This window comes from Nesoenas mayeri (genome assembly GCF_963082525.1).
Source record: "Nesoenas mayeri genome assembly, chromosome: 2".
In the NCBI taxonomy this organism is placed as follows: Eukaryota; Metazoa; Chordata; class Aves; order Columbiformes; family Columbidae; genus Nesoenas; species Nesoenas mayeri.
Genome location: NC_137543.1, coordinates 93792062 through 93819041, shown reverse-complemented (window position 1 = coordinate 93819041; position 26980 = coordinate 93792062). Strand labels below are relative to the sequence as shown.

The 26980-nt window shown below is 44.0% G+C and overlaps 1 protein-coding gene across 1 annotated transcript in view; it reads right to left on the bottom strand.

Annotated features, from left to right (window-relative positions):
• Positions 1 to 22634: 22634 nt before the first annotated feature.
• HIVEP1 (HIVEP zinc finger 1) overlaps positions 22635 to 26980 on the bottom strand; it is a gene marked incomplete at its 5' end in the record, with an annotated part of 120940 nt that continues 116594 nt past the window's right edge. The window contains 2 exons of the mRNA XM_080339085.1: positions 22635 to 22802; positions 23581 to 24639. Coding sequence (XP_080195211.1) covers positions 22788 to 22802; positions 23581 to 24639 — 1074 coding nt within the window. The 3' untranslated portion in view covers positions 22635 to 22787. The remainder of the gene's footprint in view (positions 22803 to 23580; positions 24640 to 26980) is intronic.

Below are 26980 nucleotides of genomic sequence, written 5' to 3'. Positions count from 1 at the left end.
GACTGAGGTGTTTCCTTGGCTCTCCAACCCAAAACAGGGACATCCACCCAAGGGAACAGAGAGGAGTAGAGTTATCTCAGTAGCTCATCCCACACCCCTGCACAAGGCCACCCCTGCTGGACTTGATAAGGCGCAGATATTTCCTACCATGGCCTAGAGAGTTTGTTCACTTTCCTTCTACAAATGAAACACTGCCAGAGTCACAGCTTCTGAGCAGATTAGGCTCTCACACAGTCACTTTCCATGTGAGCCAAGGCAGTAGCCAGTTCTCACACTCCTTGGTATACCTGTGAAGGAAGATGGCACAGATCTGTGGCAATTGTACCGCAGACCTGCCGTAAGACCAAGGTTTATGGCTTAATGGCAGGTGATACATAGGGAAATAAATTCCATCTGAATGTGCAACGTAAAGGAAACAGCCTTTTAACATCTGTCATGCTGTCCAGTGACTCGTCTAATTGAAAAACAAAACAAAGTACAACATGGAAAAAAATCTTCACAAAAAGGTCCTAAGACAGGATGCTTTCTGTTCTTTCCAGGCTGTAGAGGAAATAGCCTGATTAATTCTTAGGGATATCTGTGCATGAAAAAAATATTCTACGGTCTCTGTAGTAAATATAGTTAAATTAAGTATGGTAAATATAATCCTGAGCACTGTTTGTATTAAAACAAACAAACCTGAAATTTTGGCAAGTCTTTGAAGCTTTTACATTGAAGTCAAAACCCAAGAAGAGCTGAGCTGTCATGGGGGTCCTCACTGGGATCATAGAAGGTTTTTGTCAACCATCAGTCGGGAAACAAACATGGCACATGAGATTTTGGGCTGATTCCTGTCCCAAAGAGTTATCTCACCTTGCTCATCCTCATTGAGGGTCCAAGTGGTACACTTCATCCCCTTCAAATCCCTTGCACATCCATTCAAATCTTTCGTGCACCCTGGTTTGGCCTGGATTTTTTGTTAAGGGAAGGGCGTCAGGCTGCCACACTCTTTCCACATACAGGGACAGCTGCAGGGGATCAGACCAAAAACCTCCAGCATCAGGCCAAGGCACATTCCTAGGAAAGAGTATAAGAACAGGGAAAGTAATAGTGTGAGACTCTCATCAGACTGAGACTCAAGGGCTTCCTGAGCTAGAGGTGGCACTTTAGAATAGAGACACCCTCCACGGATCCCTGTTCCACTGAGTTATCTAGACTTTTGAAAACAGATTGCCTTTGGTGTCTGTAATATCTCCTGGCCAATTTCTATGGCTCACTCATATCTGATGTGAAGAAAAGTTTTCCTTTAGTTCATTTCAAATCCGCTGCCTGGTTGTTGCGTTATGATCCCTTCCTCCTATCATGGAGGACCCTTGTGCACCTCCTCTCTGATGCTCAGGCTTTATAGGCCACCCAGTCATCCCTGCCATGCTGGGGCTGGTTTCTCTTTCCTCCGTGCTGGTGTAAGTCAGAAGTAACACGGTGAAGACTACAGGGACTGTACAGGAAGCACAGAGGATAATATGGCTGTGTGGTCTCTCAATGCAAGTTCAGGCTTATCCCCAGTGTTTGGCCCTAAATCTAATGTAAGAAGTTTCCTTCCTTCCTACCAAAGCTATTTGGTACCACTAGTAACAGAGCAGTAAACCAGCGATCTTTTCTCTCCTGTCCAGATGGAAAAGGAAATAGGGACCTGAATGCTAAATTCAGTTTTCAACTTCATCAAGATATTATTTCTGATTTGGATGTTTTCTGGGCTTCAGTTTTAGAAGTGTTCAAATTTATATCCCAAATGTCCATGCTCACCCAGAAATTCAATGAATTCAGGGGAAACAAATGGTCTCTCAACAGCTGTTAGTTTGATTTTTGAGTGCTTCAGAGGATCTTATTAAAATAATAAATTTCCATGGGAACTGCTACTGCAGCACTTTTAATTTTTCCTGTTTTTTTTTTCAAGAGGGAAGTTATGCAAGGCCCGCTGGATGATATCAGCACATCTGGACAGCTTGGAGACTGGCGAGTTTTGAGGAAAAAGGAGGCGAACAGAAAAGAAGCTGGGGGCTTTCTCAGTTTGGGGCAGGTAGTGGGATCCTGGAGAGAAAACTATTATACAAACTCCGCCAGCCCCAGGAGGGCCCTGCCTGGCTCGCTGCTGTCCAAAAGGTCACTGAATTTGGCAGCCGTCACCGACAGCAAATAGCTGCTGATTGCCGCAGTGGGAAGTGCAAGGCCAAGCAAATTTCCTTCATGATTCCAGCACTAAATGCTTACACCATAGCTACGGTTTGTATTTATGCCCTCGGGGATCTGCGGAAGGAGGGTTTGTTTCCCCCTCTTGTCTTGCCTAAGTGAGAAGTATTGCACAACAGGCAGGTGCTGGGTGCCTTGGAGCGAATGCTGCTTGGTGCTGCTGATCGCAAAGCGGTGCAGGCAGAGCGGAGCCTGCTGTGGCTTCTGCACCTCACAGCTGCCGCTTCGCAACTGCATCCTCCCAGTGCCTCCACATGCAAGCCAGGCAGCAGCTACTTGCTTTTTAGCTTAGAACCTTGCAGCGCATGTAACTGCAACCATCAGGTTCACGAGCCCCTGGGGGGGCCTCAATGATGGTGCATGCGTTATCCCCTTTGGCCTTCTGGTAAATGCAGACCTGCTTATTCAAGCAAAGGATCCTGAAAGGACTGCAGAGGGGGAAAAAAAAAGCTCTGGTTTAAGCTTCTGTACACACGTTCATGCTATAACTGTTTTTCAATAGAGCCACCTCTTAAAAACATAATTAGAGGTCACATATTAATGGACAATCCATGTCTTCAAATGTAATTAAAAGCACTGAAACAAAACTGCTTCTGTCCAGAAAGTTCCTGTGCTTGGCTAACTTTCAGGTGCTGGTCATTACTCTCAGCAATAGACTTGCTTAAATAATGTTGATTCATAATGCTCTGCAAGAGAAAAATCAATGCCAGAGTGCTTTGCTTGTGTAACAATGTACATTACTGATCCTGGAGTGCCTCTTCAGGGAGATAATACCAAGCAGTTAAAATATGTAGAGAGAGCCTCCTGAATTCATTATGAATCGATTTTCATCCTTTTAATATTCTTGCTTACAAAGACATTCCGATATAACACACTGGCCTTCTTTTCTGCCAGTTCACCTCCTCCTTGGTCTTTGGGCTTGTTCCTTGGTCCCCTTCCAGCGCAAGCTGGTGGAGGGAGCTACAGCAGGAACAGCCTGTGGATCAGCTCTGCATAGACTGAGTTGTATAAAATCAACATGGAGGTATCCACAGTCAGAGAGAAGAAGAAAACAGAAGGAGGTGGCCAATATCCCTTTCAGTGATGAAAATAAGAGTTTGTTAGCAGTAGCAGAAGTGTGACAATCTGCCCCTTTTTTCTCTGATGGCTTCAGCTGGCCTGGCCTGGGCAAAGGGGAGCTGGCTTGTCCCCTGCCTGTAGGCATGGCTGTTACACTTGCTCTCCGGTTTTCCAGGTGGCTTTCTGGCAATAAAGTGATCTGACAGGAGCTGGTAAAACAAAATTTCACACACTAGCTTGTGAAAGATAAGGAGTATAGGAGCAAATGATTGTGGGTCATGGTCTCTCTTTAAAAGGTTAGCTGCATAACTTTGGCCATGTCTGTTAGGTCTTCTAAGTCTGTACTATCCCTGGAAAACACTTTTAGCAGAGGTGCAATTATATATATATATTTTTGCCAGTAGAGCTTATCTCAGCAGAATAACCTGTGGGCTTTAGCCCGTGTTCTACAACTGTGTCTACTCCAGGTAATTTTTCTAGTGTAGCTGCATTGTTCCCCAGCCATATCTCCTTGCAAACTCTGTCCTTCACAACTCCATCAGGAAAAATACATGACATAGGGTTGATGTCCTGTTCTGCTTTTCCTAGGCCACTGTAACTGTCCTCTGCCTCAGTCCAACTTTCTACTAACCAGGGCTCAGGAAGCTTGTTCCGCACATTCTTTTTGACAAATCAAGTGCATGCTGAAAATTAGTACCTGATGTACACATGGCTTGTGTGTGTACTATGGGACTAGGTCTTTGCTTATTTATAGATGATTAAATACAAAAATAGGCTAAAGCATTTGTGTGAAACAAAATATGTTTTGAATGGGAATGATAAGCATCATTTTATGTCTTACTTTTGTAGCAGTAAATATCTAGAGATTGCAAAAACCAAGGGTTCGAGTGGAAAATGTTTCAACAACAGATGGTGAATCCTGCTAAAACAGTGTTTCTGCTTAAAATCCTAATTAAAATTATTTCAGGTAAAGCTGTTGATACACTGGCAAAACCATTATCCTTCTCTGAGACTTCCAGATGTTTTTACTTTCACTTGAACGGCAACGTAGTGTGAAGACTGTGTCTGTCATTTTCATAAATAATTTGTCATATTTTCTTCTATTTTCCCACCTCTTTATGTCCAGCCATATCCTCCATCTCCTTCACCTGGGCCACCAGCTTGTAGCTTTGCATTCAGATTGTGGCTGCACAGAAACACCGCCCAGCTCTGAGTGGCGTTGCTGAGAGTCCTACCAAAGCCTCTGCTCCTGAAGACATGAACCACTGCAGAGGCATTCATCCATCAACGTGCTTTCATAAGCAATGATGTGAGATAAGGTTTCCAGCTGGAGGGGGAGGAATGCTGCTTTTCCCACCAGAAAATGCTGCCTACCCACCCCAGGGGCTAAGTTGTGTCTGAGGTCCATTTCTGCTGATATTTTCTAACATACCAGTGCTCTCCCAGGACACGGGAGGAGGAAGCATCTTGAGGCTTCTCCTGCATTCACAGGCAATTCTTGGAAAACCCCCAAAACCTTGGAAATTATACATGTGCTCCTCAAAATGTGAGGTCTGCTCCAGCATCAGTTATTTGTGCAAGAAACTGTGTTCTTCTCTGCAGTTACCAGTACATGAAAGTTGTTGCTCGTGCAGACCTTTCCTTTTCTCAGTCAATTTAATGCAGCTGAAGTGATGACAACTTATGCAAGCTGCCTTCCTGGTACATGGGTTTTTTTCTAAATAAGATGTAGAGATGTAGGCATTTTGGGCCTCTGTTCTTTGGAAACAGCTCATGTTCTCCATTCTTAATGAGCAGGCTAGGGAGTTTTTCCCCACCTCTATCTTAATATAAAGAAAGTGTTTAAGACAGCCTTTTCCTTTTCAGTGATCCATAAAGCGCTGTATTTGCAAATTCATGCCCACGTCAGATTATTTTTATCATTACAATTGGTCTCCCCATGGAATTTGTTAACATGTTACTGGTTATTTTCATCCTTCACATGAAAATGAATCTACTGGGTATCACAGAGCTCAGTTATTACGAGGTTTTTTGATGAAAGACTTAAATTGCATCTGAGAAATACAAATTACAGGGCCTAATGTTCCCCTAGGGATTTTAATTTAATACACAAAAGGAGCTGCTCGCTCCCTACTGAGGTCATTACACGAAAATATTTTTTCTAGTGAACAGAATAATTGGGACCACTGGAGCTTGTTTCCCCCACCCACCTCAAGAAAAAGGATGGGTCAATTTCGGCTGGCTGGAAAGGTTTATAAGTTTTGTGAGCGATCATGTCTAAGATGAATGTTGTGGTTGTTTCTATACAGAATAAAGAACTTGTGAGAGCTTCTGTTCATGCCACAGGCATTACTCAAGGTAGTAGCCTCTTCTTTCACCGTTACAACATGGGACTGGGGGAAACTGCTGAGGTCCAGGTCCCATAAACTTGAGTACCATGGTGCCAGCCTCCCCTCCCTGCACCACACAACCCCTTTGGAAGGAAAAAAAGTCCTCAGAAAATGTAGCAGGCCAGTGAGAAAGAGGGTGCTGTCCCAGGAGGTTGCCCATGTCAGAGGTCCCTGAAGGGGTTCATGGCCATGGTAGTTGGCTGCCATGGCACAAAATCATGGAGCTGATCCCAGCCATCTGCTTTTCCCTGGTGACTGCTCTGCGGAGATCTGAACTTTAGCGCCGAGCAGTCCAAGGCAGATCCAGCAAAGTCTCCATACACTCATTTAACTCCAGGATAAACAAACACGGGCTGAGGTCACCCCCAAGTTATGGAAGCGCAGGAGTCAGGGGGATGCCAGCAGGTCAGGCCACGGGGTCAGGGAAGATGATCCCTCCACAGGCCCCCCTACAGTCCCATTAACCTCAGCCACTCCGCTTCTATGTGTGGTTAAAATTTAAACACTTGCATAAGTGGTTTGCTGAACCTGTGCCAGAAAGATCAGTGTCTTGCAGGACTAAGCCCATTAATTCTCACTCTCTGAGAAGCAGGGGTGGGGAAAGATGAGCCAGAAAACTAAAGAGCTTCAGACTGTTTGATCCAATGAGAAGGGCAAATTCCAAAGCTGAGGAACCCTCATGTGCTTTGTAAGGAGAAAAAAAAGAAGACAAAGGGAATTCAGGGTTTCCATGCCGCAACCGTGCTTTGGATTGTGGTAACTGTAACTTTGTATGGATGCAGGATATTTTTGCATAGCAGAACGAGCCAAGACATTATTCATCGTGCCGCTTTGTAGGCACAGATTATGTGTATCGCTAGTGTGAAATTCAGCCTCTTAATTCTAACTTGAGAAAAAGTTTCCAAATACTCATTTTTTTTTTTTCTCAATCTCCTATTGAAGAACAAAGCACTCAGGAGAATGGGCAGCGAGGAGGCACGCTCACTCCCCGAGTACCACTAAACTTCTCTAACAGAAACAGATGATAACAAGTATATTAAAAACAAGAATAAAAATATGCCTCAAACGAAAGCAATATACTTCCAAAACAAGGCTCTCAACCACACAGGTTTTGCTCCGTGGGGAGAGGCTGTGAGAACAAACAGACGACACTTATTAGTCACGTCACTTAACTGTGCGCCTGGAAAGCACTCAGATCTGACGGTGATGGTGATGACACCATAAGACCCTATGCAGAACATAAATGCTGTGCCGCAATGAAGGCTTTCGTAACGGCATAGATGGAACCATTATTTTTCCTCAGGGTTTTAGGCAGTGAATTCTTTCAGGAGCCATTTAATTATTTTGTTTTATTTCTGCTCAATCTGAATAGGAAAGCTCAGTAAAAGGACTGTTCATTTTGACAAGTTTCCTCAGGGAAACCTTGAGATAAAATAGCAGTAATTTCTTCCCCATATAACTCACCAAGAAAAATAGCAGAGGAAATAAAGGAGTAATAACAGAAAGGAGAAGATTATATTTTAAAAGCAATTGCTTGATACCAATACACAGTGAATATATTTAATGTCATAAACATATGTTTACTTAGGGAAGACATGAGGAAACGTCAGGAGCGAAGAGACTCTTATAGCTAAAATGAAATTAAGACTGGCAAGTGTAAGAGGAGAGGGGAGGAAGCAGGGAGAGAATCTCATTAGGGATGGTCTCCCGTTCCTGACAAAGCCTTAATGTTTGGATTCCAGCCATATATTTCTTGCCGACATTGGGCTGCCAAAGCCCTTGCTTATCTGGGGGCTTGACTGGCTTTCTTCCTCCTTAAAGGGAGACAACTGAGGCAGAGACCCATATACATTAATACAGATATGTCTCTGGTGTGACCTTGCTTCCAGAGAGGAGACAGGTTGTGGAGTCCCACTTCCCTGAACAGCGAGGGCTTTATTTCCTTCGCTCTGAGATGTCCAGACTTGCTGACTCTGAGCTCAACCCAAGCTATTTCATCTTTCTTCCCATCCTCTGGCCACACTCTTGGCTCTGATGACACCTTCCTTCTTCCAGGCTCAAGGACACTGGCATTTCAGGCCTCTGCCTGACACTTGTGGTCCCCTCCTCGCAGGCCTGTCCCCATGCCCCAGCTGATAGCGTTTTTAAACTGGTTAAGAGATCACAGTGCCCATGACTACAAAACAGACCTCACCGGTATTTTCTCGTCTGCACTTGTTTTGACCCTTCTGGAACCCGAAACTTCAAAGTCTCACTCGTGTTGCTGAATTTTAGTCTCAGCAGCAATGAGTTGTCCCTTTGAGTTGATATACACCTGATTTTATGGTTTGTGATTGACTTGGTGACTGTTCCCCCAGTCTCTCGGTGGCACCGCTTGTAGTGTGTCAAAGACATACATCATGACAGGTTTCAGGCTTGGATTTAGGACAGAAAGTCTCCTCTAGAAAATGTGTTAAAAGTGCTGAAAATACTCAGTTGGGTCCAGCTCTCGGCTGAGGAAACTGGTGACAGACTGAGTGCCTTGAGAGCAGTAATGGCTCAGTGACCAACACATACGCCTTCAGGTGATACCGGCCTTTCCTTTGGTCAGGCAACCAGCCAGAGACTGAGACCTTAAAAGTAAACTCCAGTCCCATAAATTCACATGCTCATGAATTTTACAGACACAGGGAGCATTAGGAGTCTCTGCTCTTGTCTTCTGTTTAATACAGTCCAAGGAATCTCATTCAACAAATTCTGCATCAAGCTCAGAAGTTCTGATTGAGCCATGGAGAAAGCTATCCAAATATTGACATAAGACTGAAAGGAATGGGAAACATTCCTTATTAAACTGTTCTTATATTGGCTATGTATCCTCATTTGCCTTCTATCTTTGTAACAACGCACACGTCTCACTTAAGCTTCCAGCTTTTGCTTTTTGCTTCTTCTTTGTTCTTCACCAGAAATCCTTCATTTAGGTTTTTCCTATAATATCTTGTTCTTCCAAACTACCAACAGCTTTAATTCTCTCTACTCTTCCTTGAGCAGGCTACTATTTTGTTGCAAAAATCTTTATTTATTTTCTATTTCCTATTATTTTGTTTTCCTGTGAGAAGGCCTGGAGAGCTAAAAAAGAGCCTCTCAGAGGAGAGGCAGTGGCCATTTAGACTGTATGGGAATTTTGGTAATGGTTGTTCCTATAGATGAGCGGGCACAACAGATCTGTGTGTACGTGTTTAGCTTGAACACTGATGTTCAGCTGAGGCTCTGGTGCTCAGCCCCACCTGCACTGGTTGCAGCTGTGCTCCTGCTTGACCATGGACCATTTCCACCCTGACCTCAAGCCATATCTTGGTTTGAACTTGGATCTCGTGGACTTACCCAGCGATTGGGACTCTGGGCTGCCCCCCTGCGCTTGGCCTGTTCTCCATGCTCAGGGCTGTGGGACTGCACCTCCTGTCCATCCGTGAATCCCTGACCCCCATCATCCTGATGTCACTCTCACCTTGCCATCTCTTGCTGTTCTTCAGAGAAAAATCTGCAGAGCAGGAGGCTTCTGTTTTCATGTAGAGTGTATGTGTGGAGTGACAGCAACTGTAAGTGCATTACAGGCACAGTGCTGAGGCACTGCCACAGGTAAAATAACAAAAAACAAATAAGACCGCCACCAACAAGAAAACAAACACACACAACAAAGAAAAGCAATTAACTCTCTAAATAGATGCTCTGATCCCTAATTTTTCAACACAGAATAAATTTCACTGCATTGTTTATACTAATCCCAATACTCCATGCAGAATGGTACATGTGCTCTGTTATTCGCTGTCTGAAGAGACAACAAAAAATGAAGCTCAGTGCTGTTGGCCACAAGCAATAGGGATTTCAACACAAAGGCAGAGTTTTTTCCTTGGCATCTTCTTTTATCTTTATGGAAAAATGTGTTTTAGAGAGTGATAGGATATATAAACCTTAATTAAAAATCCCTTTTAGTTAATGTTTACAGTCCAAAGAGGAAGAGAAAGAAGGTGGCAATGAAACTGTTAAAGCAAGAGATACCAGATTTCTCTTGGGTTAGTTATAGCTCATCCTGTGTGCTCTTGACATTCTGATGGATCCATCCAAGATAGTAGAGGCACCCCAAAAATCAAGGCCAGGATTTTGCTATTGCAGTTGCTGCCTTTGAAGAAAAAATATACAGAGCTGGAATTAGTTAGTGCAAATTCTGATCCTGGAGTGATGCTGTACTGACTGGACTACAGGAGCCATGTTTGGGCATTCAGGCCTGAGGTCATCTCTATTTGGTACTAATTCTCTGCATAGGGTTGTTCTCTCTAATATTGGGGAGGAGAAAAAGAAAGCAATTGCGAGTGAGGGAGATACTATAGAGAAAGAAACAGAAGAAAAGCCTGGGGCATCGTTGCCTCTGCAACAGGCAATAGCACTATGGAGCTCCCCTCCTTGCAATGCAGCAGATGTGGCCAGCAAAGACCTGGAGGAAGGTCCTCCTTGTACAGCCACTGCATGAGAGAGACGAATTTCGGAAGGGTAGGAAAAGGGAACAAGGAGGTGGGAAATGGCACTCTGCTAGCAAGAGCAATGCTCCATGGGCTCTGTGAGACAGCAGAGTCCTCAACTAACTAAATTCAAATAAGGCAACTGCCAGCTCCCAAGGCATCTGCAGTCCTGGACCTGCCCATCGCTTGCCCAAAATCTTCGCCCAGGGACTGACAACTTAGTGGTCCATGAACCCAACCTGAACTGGACTTGTTCCTGTACTTCTAGAGCTCAAATCACTAGAATAAGAATTAGAAATACAACTTGACGTTAATAACCAATAGATCTTAAACACAAAACTGAGCTGGAGGCAAGCAACTCAAGTCAGGCTGGGCAGGAGAAGAACTCTTGCGATGTGTTGTAGCAAAAGATCTGCTCCTCTGTGTGAGCCTCCCTCCTGCCCCTTCTTCTGAGAGAGTGCTGCACTGATGACGGTTTACTCTATGCAGTGCATGCTGCCTTCTTGCTCCCCTCTCTCCCTCCCATACTCTGCTTAATAGCTCTTCTCACAGCCCACACAGTTCCTGGCCTCTAAGCCCAGTTCATATCCACTTTCCAGCCTACCAGCATTTTCACACTGATGGGCACCTGCTCCAGGAGTCTTGCCTTTCCCAGGCCCCCAGCCCATTGACATTGGGGCAATTCTTCACCACGCTGTTCACACCTCCTACGAGTCACTGCAAACTCCTCTTGGAGACCAGGTGACAAGCGTGTCCTACTTCAACTCTTCTTTATCCTCTCCCTCCCCTTGCTTCTTTCCTGACACAACTAACTCTGCATGGTGCTTCTCAAACTGGAAATCTGGTCTCTTTGGGGTCTGAGATTATCCTTAAAATGACTGGAGGAAAGGAAGGCTGTACAGACTCCTGTCTTGAATAAACCAAAGAAAAGCCTTCTTCTTTTCCTCCTCCTTACTTTTAAAATAGAGCTATCAGTTTTCCATATAGTCATCCTGCCCAAATTCACCATCCATTCTCTTCAGATGCTTTACATTAAAATGTTTATACAGTTGTTTGTCTGGACGGGTTCTTTAATAAGTGTGCCTTTGGTTCCGGTGCTCCCAGCAGACAGCTGCTCTGCCATGCTGCAGGGAGCCCTCTGTCCCTTGCAGCTGCATCCCCAAATTATGCTCTGCCACTGATGGCTTTTGGGGCAATTGCTCATCTGTAACAAGCAGGAACTTAGATAAATTGGGCATTTTTCTACAGAACCTATTAACATCATGCCTTGGAGAGGATGGAATCGGTCTCACTCTTAGCAGTGTTGTTTCTGTGGTATCAGCTGAAGATCCCAGCAGGAGGATTATCTAAATGCAGAGGCTAAACTAAGATATCCTGCTAACGTAGGCTGTGGCAAGGAAGGCTGATGTTAGAAATGCAGGAGCTGATTTTATCCAGTTTTCATTTTAAACCAGGGCTTCTGGCACACTGAGCCTGTCCTTGCCAGCAATGGGATGTCTGATCTGGTTTCTTGACTCTTCAGTGAAGCCTGTTTCCAACGTCAGGCACGTTTCTGTGACTGCTGCTAGAAGATCTCCACCTGCAGGGCTTTCCTTCTTTCTTTTGCCCCTGTGATGGATAAACTTGAGTTTCAACCGAATTTGCAACTGCAAGTATGCGAGCAGTGAAAGTAAATTTATCTACTGGACCTACGTTGTTGAAAGCTTCCTGTGAAATTGGATTAGCACTTAAACATTGTGTGACAAAGCTTTATGTTCCAGGATTTGTAAATGCTCTTAAGGAGAGAAAAAAAAAAAAAATCACTTGTCAAACTCTTTCTGTATCATTTGGGTACAATTATAGTATCACCAGATTAATTACAGTGTTTCTACAATGATCTCCTGTGATTCTACTATTAAAACACAGCAGAAATCAGAGTCTGTTTTGACCTTTATTCAGAGCCTCCTGTTAAAGTGACTTTCACAACAGAACCCAATTTGTCACATTTTATTTGTACTTTAATTTTATTATTAACAGATTAATGAAGCTGGTAATGGGTTTCCTGATGCTCCCTTTGGAAATGTGAACTGTGTCCCTTCCTTACATCAATCTGCTGTCAGCAGATGAAGTGCCTTTGCAAAATGCTATTAACTGTTACCAGAAGCAATTAGTCAAAATAGCAAGTCAGCTTCAAAAGGAGAGACTCCAGATTCCCTCAGTGTGTTAGGAAAAGCGCATTAGTAGGATTTAGTCTTGCCAGCAGACACAAGCTCTAGGCCCTGCAGTCGGCATCTGAGTTAATGACACGTAGAAATGCAAATGTATCAGACATTAATTTGCTTGAAGGAGCAATGCCAGGTTAAGAAAAAAAATCACTTTCCGGTGTCATTAACAGCAATTTCCATTGTGCCAGAGATACCTACGCTCTGTTTTCAGATATTCTGCATATTCCAGCCTTAAAAATCCATGAGCAAAATCCTGTCCCTCCTGAAGGTTGTAGGAGACTGCTCCTGACAGCACTGAGTCCAGGCTTTGCCTTAATTTTCTGGCCCAAACAATTATTTTAAAAGTATTCTCCCTCACCCTCCAAAGCATCGAAGTCTAACCCCTTCCCAGACGGCTCCCATTTTTATGCTGGTGTCAGAAACTTGTAATTCTTATAGGGGAATGCACAAACCTAGCTCAAGCTCAATTTTTCCCCAATTTGGCACCATCATTATACAGGTATTAGATATTAATATATCATTATACAGATATTAGATATTATTATATCATTATACTGATATTAAGTCAAAAGAGGTTCTCCTTCCACTCTACACTGCCCTGGCGAGACTGCATCTGGAATATTGTGTCCAGTTCTGGGCCCCTCAGTTCAAGAAGGACAGGGAACTGCTGGAGAGAGTCCAGCGTAGGGCAGCAAAGATGAGTAAGGGAGTGGAGCATCTCCCTTATGAGAAAGGCTGAGGGAGCTGGGTGGTCTCTTTAGCTTGGAGAAGAGGAGACTGAGGGGTGACCTCATTAATGTTTACAGATATATAAAGGGTGAGTGTCACGAGGATGGAGCCAGGCTCTTCTTGGTGACAACCAATGATAGGACAAGGGGTAATGGGTTCAAACTGGAACACAAAAGGTTCCACTTTAATATAAGAAGAAACTTCTTCTCAGTAAGGGTGACAGAACACTGGAACAGGCTGCCCAGGGAGGTTGTGGAGTCTCCTTCTCTGGAGACATTCAAAACCCACCTGGACACATTCCTGTGTAACCTCATCTGGGTGTTCCTGCTCCAGTGGGGGGACTGGACTAGATGATCTTTCGAGGTCCCTTCCAATCCCTAACGTTCTGTGATTCTGTGATTCTGTGATATCTTACAGTAGGGTCAGTACTCCAGCACGAGTCTGACAAAAGTGCATTGTCACACGCACACATAAACACAAAACATGCTCGATAAATGGTCCCTGATAGGATGAAGTGGGAGTTTGAACTCCTTTGAGGCACTAGCTGGCACCTGGATAAAAAGCCAGTGTCCTCAGTTCCTTCTCCACTGCCCTGGATGAACTGACGGGAGGAATCTGGGGGAGGTGAAGCATCGGGTACAATATCCCACGTGCCCAGCGAAGTTTCAAGCACAGGCTCTGGCATGCCTGCCTGGCACCTCCAGACTGCTTCCCAGGTTGGATGGATCAATGATTGCCCCTTCCTCTTGCTTGCAAATGTGGGAAAATGATGTTATCCATCCTTATTTCCAGTGCGTTGCTAATTACATATGTATTGTGTACACAGGTCCAATGAAATGGTAATGGAAAAAACCAGAAATGCTGTGGATTATGAAAAATGAAAAGACTATCCATTTCTCCTTGGGCCCAGGCAATAAGGTTTCTGTCTCTGTGCAGAGCGTGAATATTTTTAATGTTATTTGGCCTTCATTCCTTGAAGTCCAGTCCCATCTCCCTTGGACGGTTGTGGTGGCCCTGATGGTTGCCCCAGCCGGGCAGCTGCAGTGAGAGGTGAGCTCTGGACCCGGTTCATGTCCCTCTCACAACTGTGCCCTACTTCCACATTGGGGTTTGTTTGTTTGTTTGTTTGGGGTTTTTTGGTTGGTTGGTTTGGTTTTGGTTTGGTGTAGGTTTTTTTTTGTTTGCTTTGTTTTGTTGTTTGTTTGTTTGTTTGTTTTTGAAGCAGAAAACTACTCAGCATCAGATCTTGCTGGTAATTTTTTCCTCAAGGAATACATAACCAGCTGAACCCCACCAAGGGACTTGAGCAGATGACAGCCTGGATTAAAAAACCCCACCACCTTTAATACTGCCAAAACCTCATTGATTAAGAATATGCAGATCTATGATTTCACCAAGTATTTGCAGAGCCTATTCCTGCTGGATATTTTTTCCTCCATTGCCTTCGAGTGTGTATTCACAGTGCATAAGGCTAAAAGTGTTTGTTTTCCCCTCGAAGTGCAGAAGGCTAATAGAAGAGCTAGAATCCTAGGATAAAAGCCTGATACAGTCCACTCTAAGATGCAAGAGCAGCACATTTTACCTTCCTTTTATATGAATTTAATGACAGAAAAAGGACAGTCCTTTGGTCCTTCATTCAGCTATTTCCACTGACTGAAGGATCAGCTTCTTGAGAAAACACAATATATTGTTCAAACTTTCCCATAAAAATGGTCTCCCCAACTATCCAAACACATGTCCTGTTGTCTTAGATTAAACGCAGCCCTTATTCTTAAACATAAGGATTAAAAGGCATCCATTAAAAGAAGAGTTTAAAATTCTACTAAAAAAAGTTCAGAATCTTAAAAGACTAATTATTTGTGCAATCTTCAAGGTCAAATGCTGCTGAAATAAAGACTTTAACTGCTTTATCAGATAAAACCTGTGTTCAAAGATTGCAAGGAGAGAAGGGACTATTAAGAGAATCTGGTTTGACCTCATGACCTTAGGTTTTGGCATTTCACTGGTACAGAATCTTTCCAGCTGTTCATACAGCTAAATGGAAAATTGAACAAAACCACCGAGAACAAATCAGACTGCATAAACTTGAAAAAGCAGACCACATCTTTTCATGTTCCTTTAATTTGTGCGTTCGCAGGCAAGGCTCAACAATTATATGGATGATACAAAGTCCTCTGCTGATGCAGTTGCAGCAGCTCTTGCTGAAGCTTACAGATGCCATTTTCCATCAGATGAGAATCTAGCCTGATGAGTTTCCAGCTGCAGGAGAGAGCTAAGTAAGTACAACAGTGCAAATACTTAGGGCAATTTGTAGAAGAGTCTGAGTAAACTATATTTACGAAGTCTCTCTTTTTTTTTTTTTCTCCTTTTTTCTTCTGTCTACTGTTTCTTTTATAACAAGTGCTTAGGATTGTGTTCACCACGCCAGTTTTCAGCAGGACAGGAGGGAGAAGCTGGAATGCATTTCTTTGCGTGTGTCTTTTCTAATCTGTTTGAGCTGTCTGATGTCTTAATATCTAATACATTGTGGATCTTTGATCTGAGTAGGAGGATGCCTCAAGGAGGAACAATGATTCACAGCAAAACAGGATATCCACGGGGGAGCCAGTTACCCAGCCTGCAGAATTAATCAGCATTAGGTGTGTGAGCTCTTGCTCTGAAACACTGTAAATAAGAAAGAGTCACAGATGAATATAGGTATGGGAATAAACAAAGGAAGACAGAAACACAATTTAAAACTCTAAGTGTGAAAAATGTTTTCTGAACCACCCACTTGATTTGTTGGGGGAGTAAAAGTGGCCGGTGTCCAGATGAAAACATGACTTCTGTTTTGCAGAGAGACACTTTCAACATTTGCTTTTGTTCTGGCTCCTAGACTGTTTCTGCAAGCCAGGGGAACACCTAATGCTGGGTAACAGGGCTGAAATATGGGGTGCTGCCTTCCTGCACCCCAGCAACCTAACAGCCTGATCACAGCCCAGCGCCCTCCCTGGCTTGCTCTGCCTTGCAGCCTGGTTTCTCTCTCTCTCTCTTGTATTGTGGCCCATTTTCTGCCAGCGAGTGCCTGCGGCTGGCCTAGGCCAGAGCACGGGAGCTTGGAGCAGCCTCCTGAGAAAGTGGCACAACTGATGAAGATGCCCACTTACCAGGGGAGCTGGGGGCATCACCTCCCTTGCTACATAGTCTCTGGCTGATGAGGAGTGAGCTGGTGTAACACTAGTGTGCTTCAGCCTCCCACAAGAGGATGGTGGCTGCTTCCTTCCTTGGAATCATAGAATAGTTCCGGTTGGAAAGGACCTCCAAAGGTCATCTAGTCCAATACCTTGCCATGAGAAGGGCCATCTTCAACTAGATCAGGTTGCTCAGAGCCCCGTCTAGCCTGGCCTTTAATGTCTCCAGGGATGGGGCATCTGCCACCTCTCTGGGCAACCCGGGCCAGTGTTTTACCACACTCATTGTAAAACATTTCTTCCTCATGTCCAGCCTGAATCTCCCTTCTTTTAGTTTAAAACCATCATCCCCTGTCCTCTTGCAACAGGTCCTGATAAAAAGTCTGTCCCATCTTTCTTATAGGCCCCTGTAAGTGCTGAATGGCCACAGTAAGGTCTCTCTGGAACCTTCTCTTCTCCAGGCTGAACAACCCCAACTCTCTCAGCCTGTCCTCATAGGAGAGGTGTTCCAGCCCTCTGATCACTTTTGTGGCCCTCCTTGCACCCCTTGGGCTGGGTGGAGGAGGCTGCCACCAGGGAAGTACCAGTGGCCAAGTGTGTAAGAAGTGCACATCACCACCTCCTTTTCCTCACACATTTTCCGAACGAAGCCTTTGTGATCGCATTGTATAAAGGATACAATCTGTCTGCAGGCAGTCTGCCCAAGGCGTGGAGAGCCTTGTAGAAGCAAACTGTGTCATTGCTAGATCCTGCAGAGGAGACCCTGGTGCCAGATGGGCAGCAGCTCAGGCTGGGAAGTTTTTGACTATTAGCAGGAAGAGAGCTGTAGCAACACTCTGTTCAAAATTCATTTGTCAAAAGGTGCCTTTTAATCCTTTATTTTTACTTCAGTTTTGACTTGACATGCCTTGGTCATAAGGGAGGGGAAGAAGATGGTGGTTTTCCACTTAACCGCTTCAGGTCTGGGTAGGTCCTGTCGATGGTGCCTGAATCCTTTTTCAAAACCTGCACCTGTGTGATGCCCAGGAGCAAACCACTGCTGGCACACTGTGGCCCTGTGCTCCTGGGATGTGGGTAGATGTTTGTGGTGATGCTCCCTTCGTGCTGGTCCCTCAGGGCACATGCATGTCCAGGGAATGACAGGCAGGGAATGACTCTCAGCAGTCAATTATTTTATTTGAAAGCTGCCGCATATGAGGTACAACTGTCACCTAGGTCAAACAATGTTTTGTTTTTCAGAAGGAGGAATCCGGTTGGAAAGGTATTTCGGTACCAGCACTAAAGCACCTTAGAAGTGAAGGACCTGCAACTGGTTTTGATGGAACTTCTGAAGTCCAAGAGGGATGTTGTAACCACGTAACTTAGCAAAAAGAGGAAATGTTAGGGGCATTTGACTTTACAAACAGCCTTCAGCTGGCCTGTTTCCAGCACAAATGCCTCACACATGGTAATGGATTTCAAATACACTAAAGAGCAGAGCCACAAAAACCAAACAGGCCTTAACATTTGACCTTACTGGGGAGAACACGCCTACTATTACCAAAGAAAACCAAGCATGCCTAGCTAATTGACTCATCTTCGGACAAGTTTTCTTTCCATGACTGAACCTTAGGAATGTAAAGCCTTGCCATCTTTCAGCCAGCATGGTTTTTTTCAGACCTCACACGGAATATGCGAAAATCACCAGCTACCTCCTAACATTTTGAGTAGTCTGGCTGGTATAGAGAGGAGAAGTGGAGGGACAAACATCACGCCAGAAAGATCTGTGCAATACAGTTTGCTCTTTTTTTTTTTTTGTTCAGTATTTCTGGAATGAAACATGAACATCAAATCAATTAATTACATGCTGTTATATCCTTGTTGCTGTTTGCTCATCCACCTACGGACATTTCATGTAAAATTACCTAATAATCAATTTGAAGTATTTTCAAATAGCTTGTTTTCATCCTAAGCCAGCAATAGAGTCAGCAGTCCAGTGTCTAGACCTAAGACAGTGGTCCCATCTTCAAAGATATAAGCCATGAATGGTTTCTATGTGGTGTCTGGTCTGGTTGCTGGTATTTTATGTATCATTAAAAATGACCATCCATAAGTGGTGAGACCCCTTAGAAGCAAATGAAGATTCCTTAAGACACGGAAAGACAATTCTATTGGTTTTTTTTAACACATTAATAATTTAGCATCCACAACTAGAGACTGACCACAACAGTCAGCTAAAATGGATGAGACTTATTGTTCATATTACAAAGCAGGAAAGCAAGGTAAGGATTCTGTGCTATGAGACATAGCTGGTTTCAGAACATCTTTCAAAAGCAACAGAAGCAGTGGCCAGTCAAATAAATCAGCTGAAGGCTGTCCTGAGCAAGCACTCTTACTTGCAGATTGTTTCCTTGGCTTTTGGCAAGTCAAGTCAGTCTAAAACTGAGCCTTTTTTATTCTATTTTCTTGAAACCATCGCCATCCTAAACACATGTCTGAAAGGCAGTTTACAGGTTTAAGCCAAAGTGTTTGTAAAACCTTAGTGAGGATTATCTTGCAAAAAAATAGGACTTCTGGAATAAACTATGTAGTGACAAATTAATTTTGTATTCTGTTTAACATACACATCAGTAAACTCCAGGCAAGATAAATCTGTTTATTAAAAACCCATACAGAATGTTTAGCTAAGTGTAAAGCATGGTATGCCTTTGTTTTATGCTGTATCTTTGTTTTTGGGGTGGGCCAAGCTGTGTTTAGCCCAGCTACGTTGTCTGAGTTGAAACGCATGTGATGTGCATTTGAATCTGCTTGTAGGCAAAAAACAGCGCTGGCAGAATTTCTGGCAGGGGATTGGGTGATATGGACCAACTGTGGGCTGCTCTGGCCTCAGGGCATAATTCACAGCAACCCGAAGATACAGCAAGAAGGAGCAGAAGCATAAACAGCAGCAGTAATCAAGGCAGGGCAGGGCATCCCTGAACTGAGTAAGTTTGTTTTATTTCAGCTATGGTGTCTGGGGATGTAATGCTACAGATGGAGAGATGTGAGGCCAGTTACAGCAAAGGAGACTGTCCCTGGTTTAGGTTGTGTCCTAAGAAGAGACAGGTAGGTCATGCTGTAGCTTATTAACGCCTAAGCAGGGAATGTAGACACATTATTTTAATAGAGTCCACATTCCAAAACCGATATTCTTATATGGACAGCAGGGGAACATGCTGCCTTCAAAATCAGATACCCACATCACCAGCAAGCATCACATATTGCAATGAAAAATCAATTGATGTCTGAGTCGAGAGGGAAGAGCTACAACCACTGGGCAATTCTTTTTCTAGTGAGGGCTTTTGGCAGATCCCAGGGAAGCATCTGCGTGGGTCTCACAGAAGGTGACCATGCCATGTCCTTACGGTAAGCTGTATTTGCACCCAGCTGGTAGCCAGCACCTGCTTGCACCCTCTTGATGAGGTTCTGTGAAGATGCCAGCGTGTGCCTGGGTGCACTGAGGAGCAACACTTGCCCTGGCCTTTCAGTGTTTAAACAGCTGTGCTGGATTTCCCAGAGGGTGTCCAACAGGAACATTAAAAATTGATCCCTGAGTAAACAGACCCAGTATTATTTACTCCAATTCAGCTGCGATAATTTACACCATCTGAGGAGCAGCCTAATCCTGCACTGGCAAATCTCCGAGATGTTTGCTGCTGGTTTGAACAGAAGGAACCTTGGGCAAGGGGAATGCAATTATCCCATCACTGATGACTTTGGACAAGAAAAAAGAGATACAACACAATTTTAAATAAAAATAATTAATTCAGAATGAAAACATAATCGCTAACAGTGGTCACAGACTTGGGCTGACATGGGAGACCCAGGTATGCCGATGTATAGATGTTGGTTATGTACATGATTGAAACAGAACTGATAAGACACTGTCGGAGGAGAGGTATGGAGTTTAACCTTCTCTCAGGTCTGGTCACACTCCTAGGTGTTTCGTTTTGTGGGGTTTTTTTGTTTGGTTGGCTGGTTTTTTGGTTTTTGTGTTTTCTTTTTTTCCTGTTACACAAGTTGTAGAGGCACCTCAAGGAATATCGATTTGGAAATATGGGAAAGGAAAACAGTGTAATGTTCATGACCACAAACATCTATTTTCTAGAAGAGTGTGATTTCCTCCTACCTCCATTTGAACAAGGTTAGATATATCGGCAACTACCCTCTAATCTTTTCATTGCTAGTGAAGATCCTGATCCAAACACGGCTCCTCTGCTTTGCCTGTCTAAGTGTGATGATCACTTGCTGTTGATCAGCACCCATTCTCTTGGTCCTTTCCCTCTATTGTCCTGCTGTTAACTTACCAAATGAAACATGGCTTAACATTCCTCTTTATGACATATCTATTGTCTCGTCATTCTTATTCTTCAAGATATGGCTTCTGCATTTTGAACTCAGTGTCTTCAAAACACCTGGAATAGAAAGGTGACACATGTAGGTCGCCTGGCTCACGAGGCTGGACTTTCTATTAAATCAGTCAGTTCCTGGAATTAATCCTTACAACATGAACACACAACAAGTTGCTAGTTGAGTAAATATTTAAGATGTGTATACAGCAAATCTCTGAAGTTGCTAAATAGTTAGCAAAATCATGACTTGGGGGCATGTGGAACAGCAATTTCTTATTAATTGCTTCCTTAAAAAATTCAGAGAGATAGTAATACTTGAGATAGCATTCAAAATTTTGGAGATACTTTTACTGTGCTGTAAACCTATTTGATCCAGTAACTTTTTTTTTTTTTGTCATGCTGTATACAAATATATTTAAATTAATTCGCATAGTTCTAGTTTACTGGTGAGCATCAATTTTAAAAGAGCTAAAACTAACACAAAGATTCTCGAGTTCATTAACAATAAACCTTCACCTAATTCCACTAGCAAAAGTTTCAGGCTCTCATAGCACGTGTAATGCCGCAATGCGTTGGGTTTTTCTTTCAAACTTTGGCTGGTTCAGGTATAACTGATGATGATACAAGACATGTGGACATCACTACGTGTTTAGAAGAAGAACACAGAAATGCATAGTGACGTTTTACACAGTGCCAGCCACAAATTTGAAGTCTGGGGCTGTGGGGTGCCGAGAATTCTTAACTCTCATTGAGTTCAATGCGAGTTGAGAGCACTTCATGATTGGGGTGCTGGGGCCCTTGGTGAGGCTCTGCAGCGTTGGGAATTAACCAATATTCATGCCTGAGATGAGGTTAATTTCTGCTTTCTAGTGCGTACCTCACTAATTACTGGATTAGTACAACCGGCTGATAATCACAGTAGTATAAATGATTTTCTGGTACTGGAGTGCTCTTTCTGAGAGTTAATAAAGCTCAATCAATGTCGCCTACAGTTCTACAACATGCTGTAATGGAATAATGAGTACAATGTGAGTATAGTACAAAAGCCCATACAAAGTTAAAAATGGATCTAGGATATCAATGTTCTTGAATGTGAGAAGTACAAGGTATGAATTCACTTCTCTGAGCTGGGTTCAGGAGTTAATCTGTGAGTATCGCAGCCCAGCTCAAATTTAAGTTTACTCCTGATTTTTTTTTTCAATATTTGCTTCCTACCCTTCTACTCCAGGTGTTTTAAATGCAGTTGTCCTCACTATTTCCATAAAGGTGATTATGCTTTTAATTTACATTTGCCAGTTTTCTACTGGAATGTGGTTGTTAAAACAGATTTATAAACTTCTCTAACAATGTGATGTAAGGACACAGCAGAAAACCAACTCTATTTAAAAACTACAGCATGAATCCCAAGTCAATTTGAAACTTTAAGGAATGTGTAGCCCTGTAACACGTGAGAGTTGTCTCCGACAGTAGTTGAACACCTTAAAAATTTATTGGTAACTTTAATTTTTTTCACTATTTGCAAACAGAATTTTATTGATTTCATTATTCTGGGATCCATCCATGTCTTGTATAGCCTACAATGATGAGTTTGTTGATATAAAGGTACATTAATTGTATGTCTAAGACCTCTAGTCCCTTTGTTCTTCCTGCATGAATAAAACAAAGCCATATTCAGGGAGAAATGAGCTTCGTCTAGCTGTAAGTGATCACCTGAATTGGAAGTCTCATCAGAAGCTGAGGGTAATTGGTAATGCCAAATCCTCATTACAGCAGCGGCCGTTTCACCAACTGTATGGTGGATTTTGCAATTAAGAACACACAAAGAACTATTCCTTTCTTGCTTAAGAACATTTTAATGTCAATAAAAAGTGGCTTTATAATTCAAGGTTACAAATAAAAAAATATTTCATCTCGACTCCTCTGCTGTTTTCCCTCAGGGAAGTCTTCAAATTGCAGCTAGGAAGCGGGAAAAACACGAGGCGGACGGGCGCTCGCTCTGCCAAAAAGCTGAAGGACTCCCTCCCCACTTCGCCATCGCTGGACGTTTTGAAGTGGAAGGTTTTGCTCCAGGTGAGCCTGAGGAGTGCACGCTCTCTCTTGTGGCAGCTGAAACCGCAGGGGCAGGCACCACTGCCCAATCCTTTCAAGCTGAACGCAGCTGGAAGGGTAATAAAAGGAATGAGTCAAGCGCCTCTCCGACCACCGGGCTGCATCAAGAAGGCACAACATAAGCAAATGGTAAAGTCAGTAAACAAAATTTTACTGTAATATTTCATAACACAGATACTGTATTTCTCTTCGAAGTGTAAAGCTACCGTCTTACACAAGAAAGATGGACAGACCCTTTTCCAAGACTAATATGGATACAATAAATATGGAGTTTTACATACTAGATCTGTACACAGAAACTTTGTCCCACAGCCATAAAAATTTACATTTAACAGTGCAACATATAATTTAATCCTTTATTTATCTGACATAAGATGTTTACTTACTAAACACAAGCAACTACCTGGGTTTAATATACATATTTTATATATATATATTTTATATATATATATTCAACAATCTGTACAGGTTTCTAAACATAAAACTCCAAAAAGGCACAATCGTCTATACAACATGTACAAAAATGGCTGGAGCTGACAAGAAACAACAATTATTGGTCAAGAGTTCATGATTGCACGAAGATTAGTAATGGGTTTGTGTCAGAAAAATGTGCTTTAAGGAAAAGAAGGTTTGCAAAGAAACCTGTGTTACAAAATAATAATAATAATAATAATAATAAAATAATGGAAAAAAAAAAAAAAAAAAGAAAAACCCACAACGAAAAACAAAAACTAGGTTGCTATTACAAGTCTATCCTCATCGTCACTGCTGCCATCGCTAAACTGCACCGTGTTTTGCCGCCGGGGCAAGGCGGCTGGCCTGTGTACCTGTCTGTCCGGGGACACAGTTCGGTGGACCGCGGACTTGGTCACCGCCTCGGGGTTCCCCTTGGAGCGGGGCTCAGTCCTCTTCACCTGCAGGGAGGGGACATCACGCTTTGGCTTGGTGGGCTGTGCCGGGTCAGTCTTTTCGGGATCCGCTTTCCCCGGCGCGTCAGCTCGCTCACGGTCAGCCGGCGGGGCGGGCTCGGAATGGCTCTTCCCGCCGTACCGCTGCCCGCTGGCTGCCGCCTGAGGAGAAGCGGCCCCGCCAGCCGGGCCGACCTCGGCCGTGGGGAAGCTGGGGGCAGCCGGTTCTGTCTGGGCCTCGCAGGCTTTGCCGCTGGAGGCGGGCGCCTCGGAGGTTCCTTGGGCGTCAGCACCGGCGGGGCTGAGGGAGGGGATGAGGGTCGGCAGGGCAATGTTCAGTATCTGCAAGCCGGGGATGTGTGCCTGTGGGCTGGGGTTGCCCTGCGGGGCTGCGCCAGCCGTCAGCACCTGGAGGCCCACGGCGTTCAGGGTAATTCCCGATGGGCGCATCTGCGGGGCCACGTTGGTGTTGGCCAGCCCCAAGATGTTCACCGTCTCCACGCCCAGCGGTGGGAGAGGCTGCAGGCTGGGCGCGCCAAGGCCTGGGATGCCCGGCACGCTCACCTGGCCGATGGGGATGCACGGCACCACGCTGTTCACCTCCGCGACACCCACTGGGTTCACGGCAGCGCTGGCGGCCGTGCTGCCCACCTCACCCAGGGCGCTGGTAGTCCTGTGGATGACGCTGACGGTGGGGATGGTGAGCTGCACCGGCCCCGCCTGGATGGGGACGAAGGTGGAGTAGGTGGCCAAGCCAGCGGGGACCACCTGAATCCCCCCGACGGGTACCGTGCCGTAGGGCGCCTTGGGCTGCTGCTGCTGCGAGTGCAGGGGGAGGTGGCTGAAGAGGTGTGTCTGGGGCGGCCTCGGCGAGGCGGCGTGCTGTGGACACCCGGACGGCTTCTCCTCTGGGGTTTCGGTGGTGGTCGGCATGCTGCGGTCCACTGGCGAGGAGGGAGAGCTGACAGAGGGTGCGCTCTGGGGAGAACAACACAGGCATGTTAATGCGGTGGCTGTTGCTATCCTCTAGCGAAATGAAAATGCGAGGCGGCTGGGAGGGCTTCCCACATTCTCTTTTAACAAAAAAACAACAACAAACTAGTTCACAGTATATACTGCCCAGCTTGAACAATGAACTAATTTCCTTCCTTTCTTTTTCCAACTCCTTCCTTGCCCACTAATTGAATTTTCCTCCCCTAATCACCCTGGCTAATTTCTTTTTAACACTAGTACTTGAAAACATTGCTGAATATCCTTTGTATGTGTTTTTTAAGGAGCCAGGCAGCTTTGGAGAACTGTTTACTGTGGAAATCACTTCAGGCAAGAAGGTTAAATAAGCATCAGCAGCATTTCTGATGCACCGGGTTCCTCTCCTGGAGCCATTATAGCCTCGGGCAGGCAGAGTCAGCATCGCGGCACATATGTCCACGAGTGCTTCACATGTGAAAGACAGGCGGTGAGCAATGACAAGAGATGGATGTGACAACTACAGCACCCACAGACGCGGAGGTGATGGGCAGACAGTGGAGTGAGACGTGGGACCCACATCCCACTGCTGCCTCCGCTCGCTGTGATTTGGTGCTCAGCCTGGACTGATAATCGTATTTATATGCTCCCTTTTCTTCTCATATAGCCTGAGTTACCAACCAAGGCTCGTAACTCTAAAACAATAAGTCAAACTACAATTGCAATCTCATGGTATCTTCTAGTTTTAGGCATATTCTTAACACATAAAGAGTAGTGTAACCTTATTTAGTCTACACAATCCTAAGTGGCCATTCTGCAGCTTTGATCAGTCTCAAGAAATCTCTAGAGCAGGCACAAAACTGAAACACAAACGAAATGCTTTTGAAAACTGCTGGTAGGAAATGTACTGGTTAAAGGGGAGTATGGTTTACTGACTATGCAGTGCCAACCAGTCTAAATGGGAAGATGGGTGTGAGAAAGAAGCCAACATCTTTCCCAGAATTAAGTCCTGCCTGACACCTCACAAGAAACCCTAAGAAACTGGTACAGATGCTTTTGAAGGAACATACACCAGCCTTGCTGAGCTGTTTCAACCCCTTATCTCAATTGCCAGAAGTGGGATCCACAACCACTCGCAACAGGAACAGACGGTACATTGACCATCAGACACGGCTGCCCCTTCTTTTGGTCTGGGAAAGGAGGAGGTAGTGATACAAGGAATTACTGCCTTGTATCACTTATGTAGCCTTTTAAAAACATATTAATACAGACAATTATTAGAGCTATATGAATGAAGACCTTTTAACATTTTAAACCGAGCGCTTCTCTTCAATGAGGGAGTAAACTCAATCACATGCCTTTCTGGTATCTATTGGCAAAACCTAAATCCCCAAGTGCAAATATTAAGATCCTACCGCTTTTGTGGCAGGCATATACAGGGCTCAGAGACCACGACATTTTATTCTCTACCATACTACACAATCACTCCAACGTATGTTTGTCACACGGGCTCACAGTTCTTACAAGCAGGAATGAACCCACATCAAACAGCGAAATGTAGCAATAATTTTTACTGTTTCTCCTTGTTGACAGTTCACTATCTTAAATTTGTAAAAAATGAATCCAGTAGTACAGATTTACAAAAACAAACCTTTAAGAGAATAAGTACTTAAACCAGAATGAAAGTTTTACTTACCATTTATACTTTTGAAAATTTTCTGCTGCTTATTTTTCTATAACTACATGCATATACCATTTGTAAAGATTACATTCATCACAAAACAGGCAGTAACTACTTTATTTAAGCTACATTTTGCATCATGTTTTTCTGACCTTTATTTTGGAAAACTCTAATGCCTCATGGTCTGCAGTAAGAATTCAGAACTTTCAAGAGACATACTTAGGGTCAATCAGGTTACTGTCCCCATTAAAAATATAGCTGAATTGTAAAAGGCTTAACACCTGCCAGTTCCCCTCTGTGATTTCCTCAGCAGAGTTTTAAAGACAAGAGTCGTCAAAATTCCTAAATGCTCCTGCAGCCTTGCACACAGACCAGCCTCGTCTTTCTGCACACTGCTCTGCAGAGCCCTGTGTCTACAACAGGTGTGGGAAAAACTGATCCTTTTCTGATTAGAACGTTCTTTTGGCTTGGAGAAAAACTGAGAGCACTGGGAACTCAGGTCTCAGTTCTGTGCTTGCCTCTCCCTTTTGTTATTGTGCAAGGGCAATCTCCTAGTTCATGGAACATATGGTGCTCTTTCTAATTCTGCTACTAAGCATATTTGGAGGAGAGAGAAGCAATTGCATGTTTGTTTGTTTTTTTATAGTGATAAGGCAAAAACCTTTGGGAGTA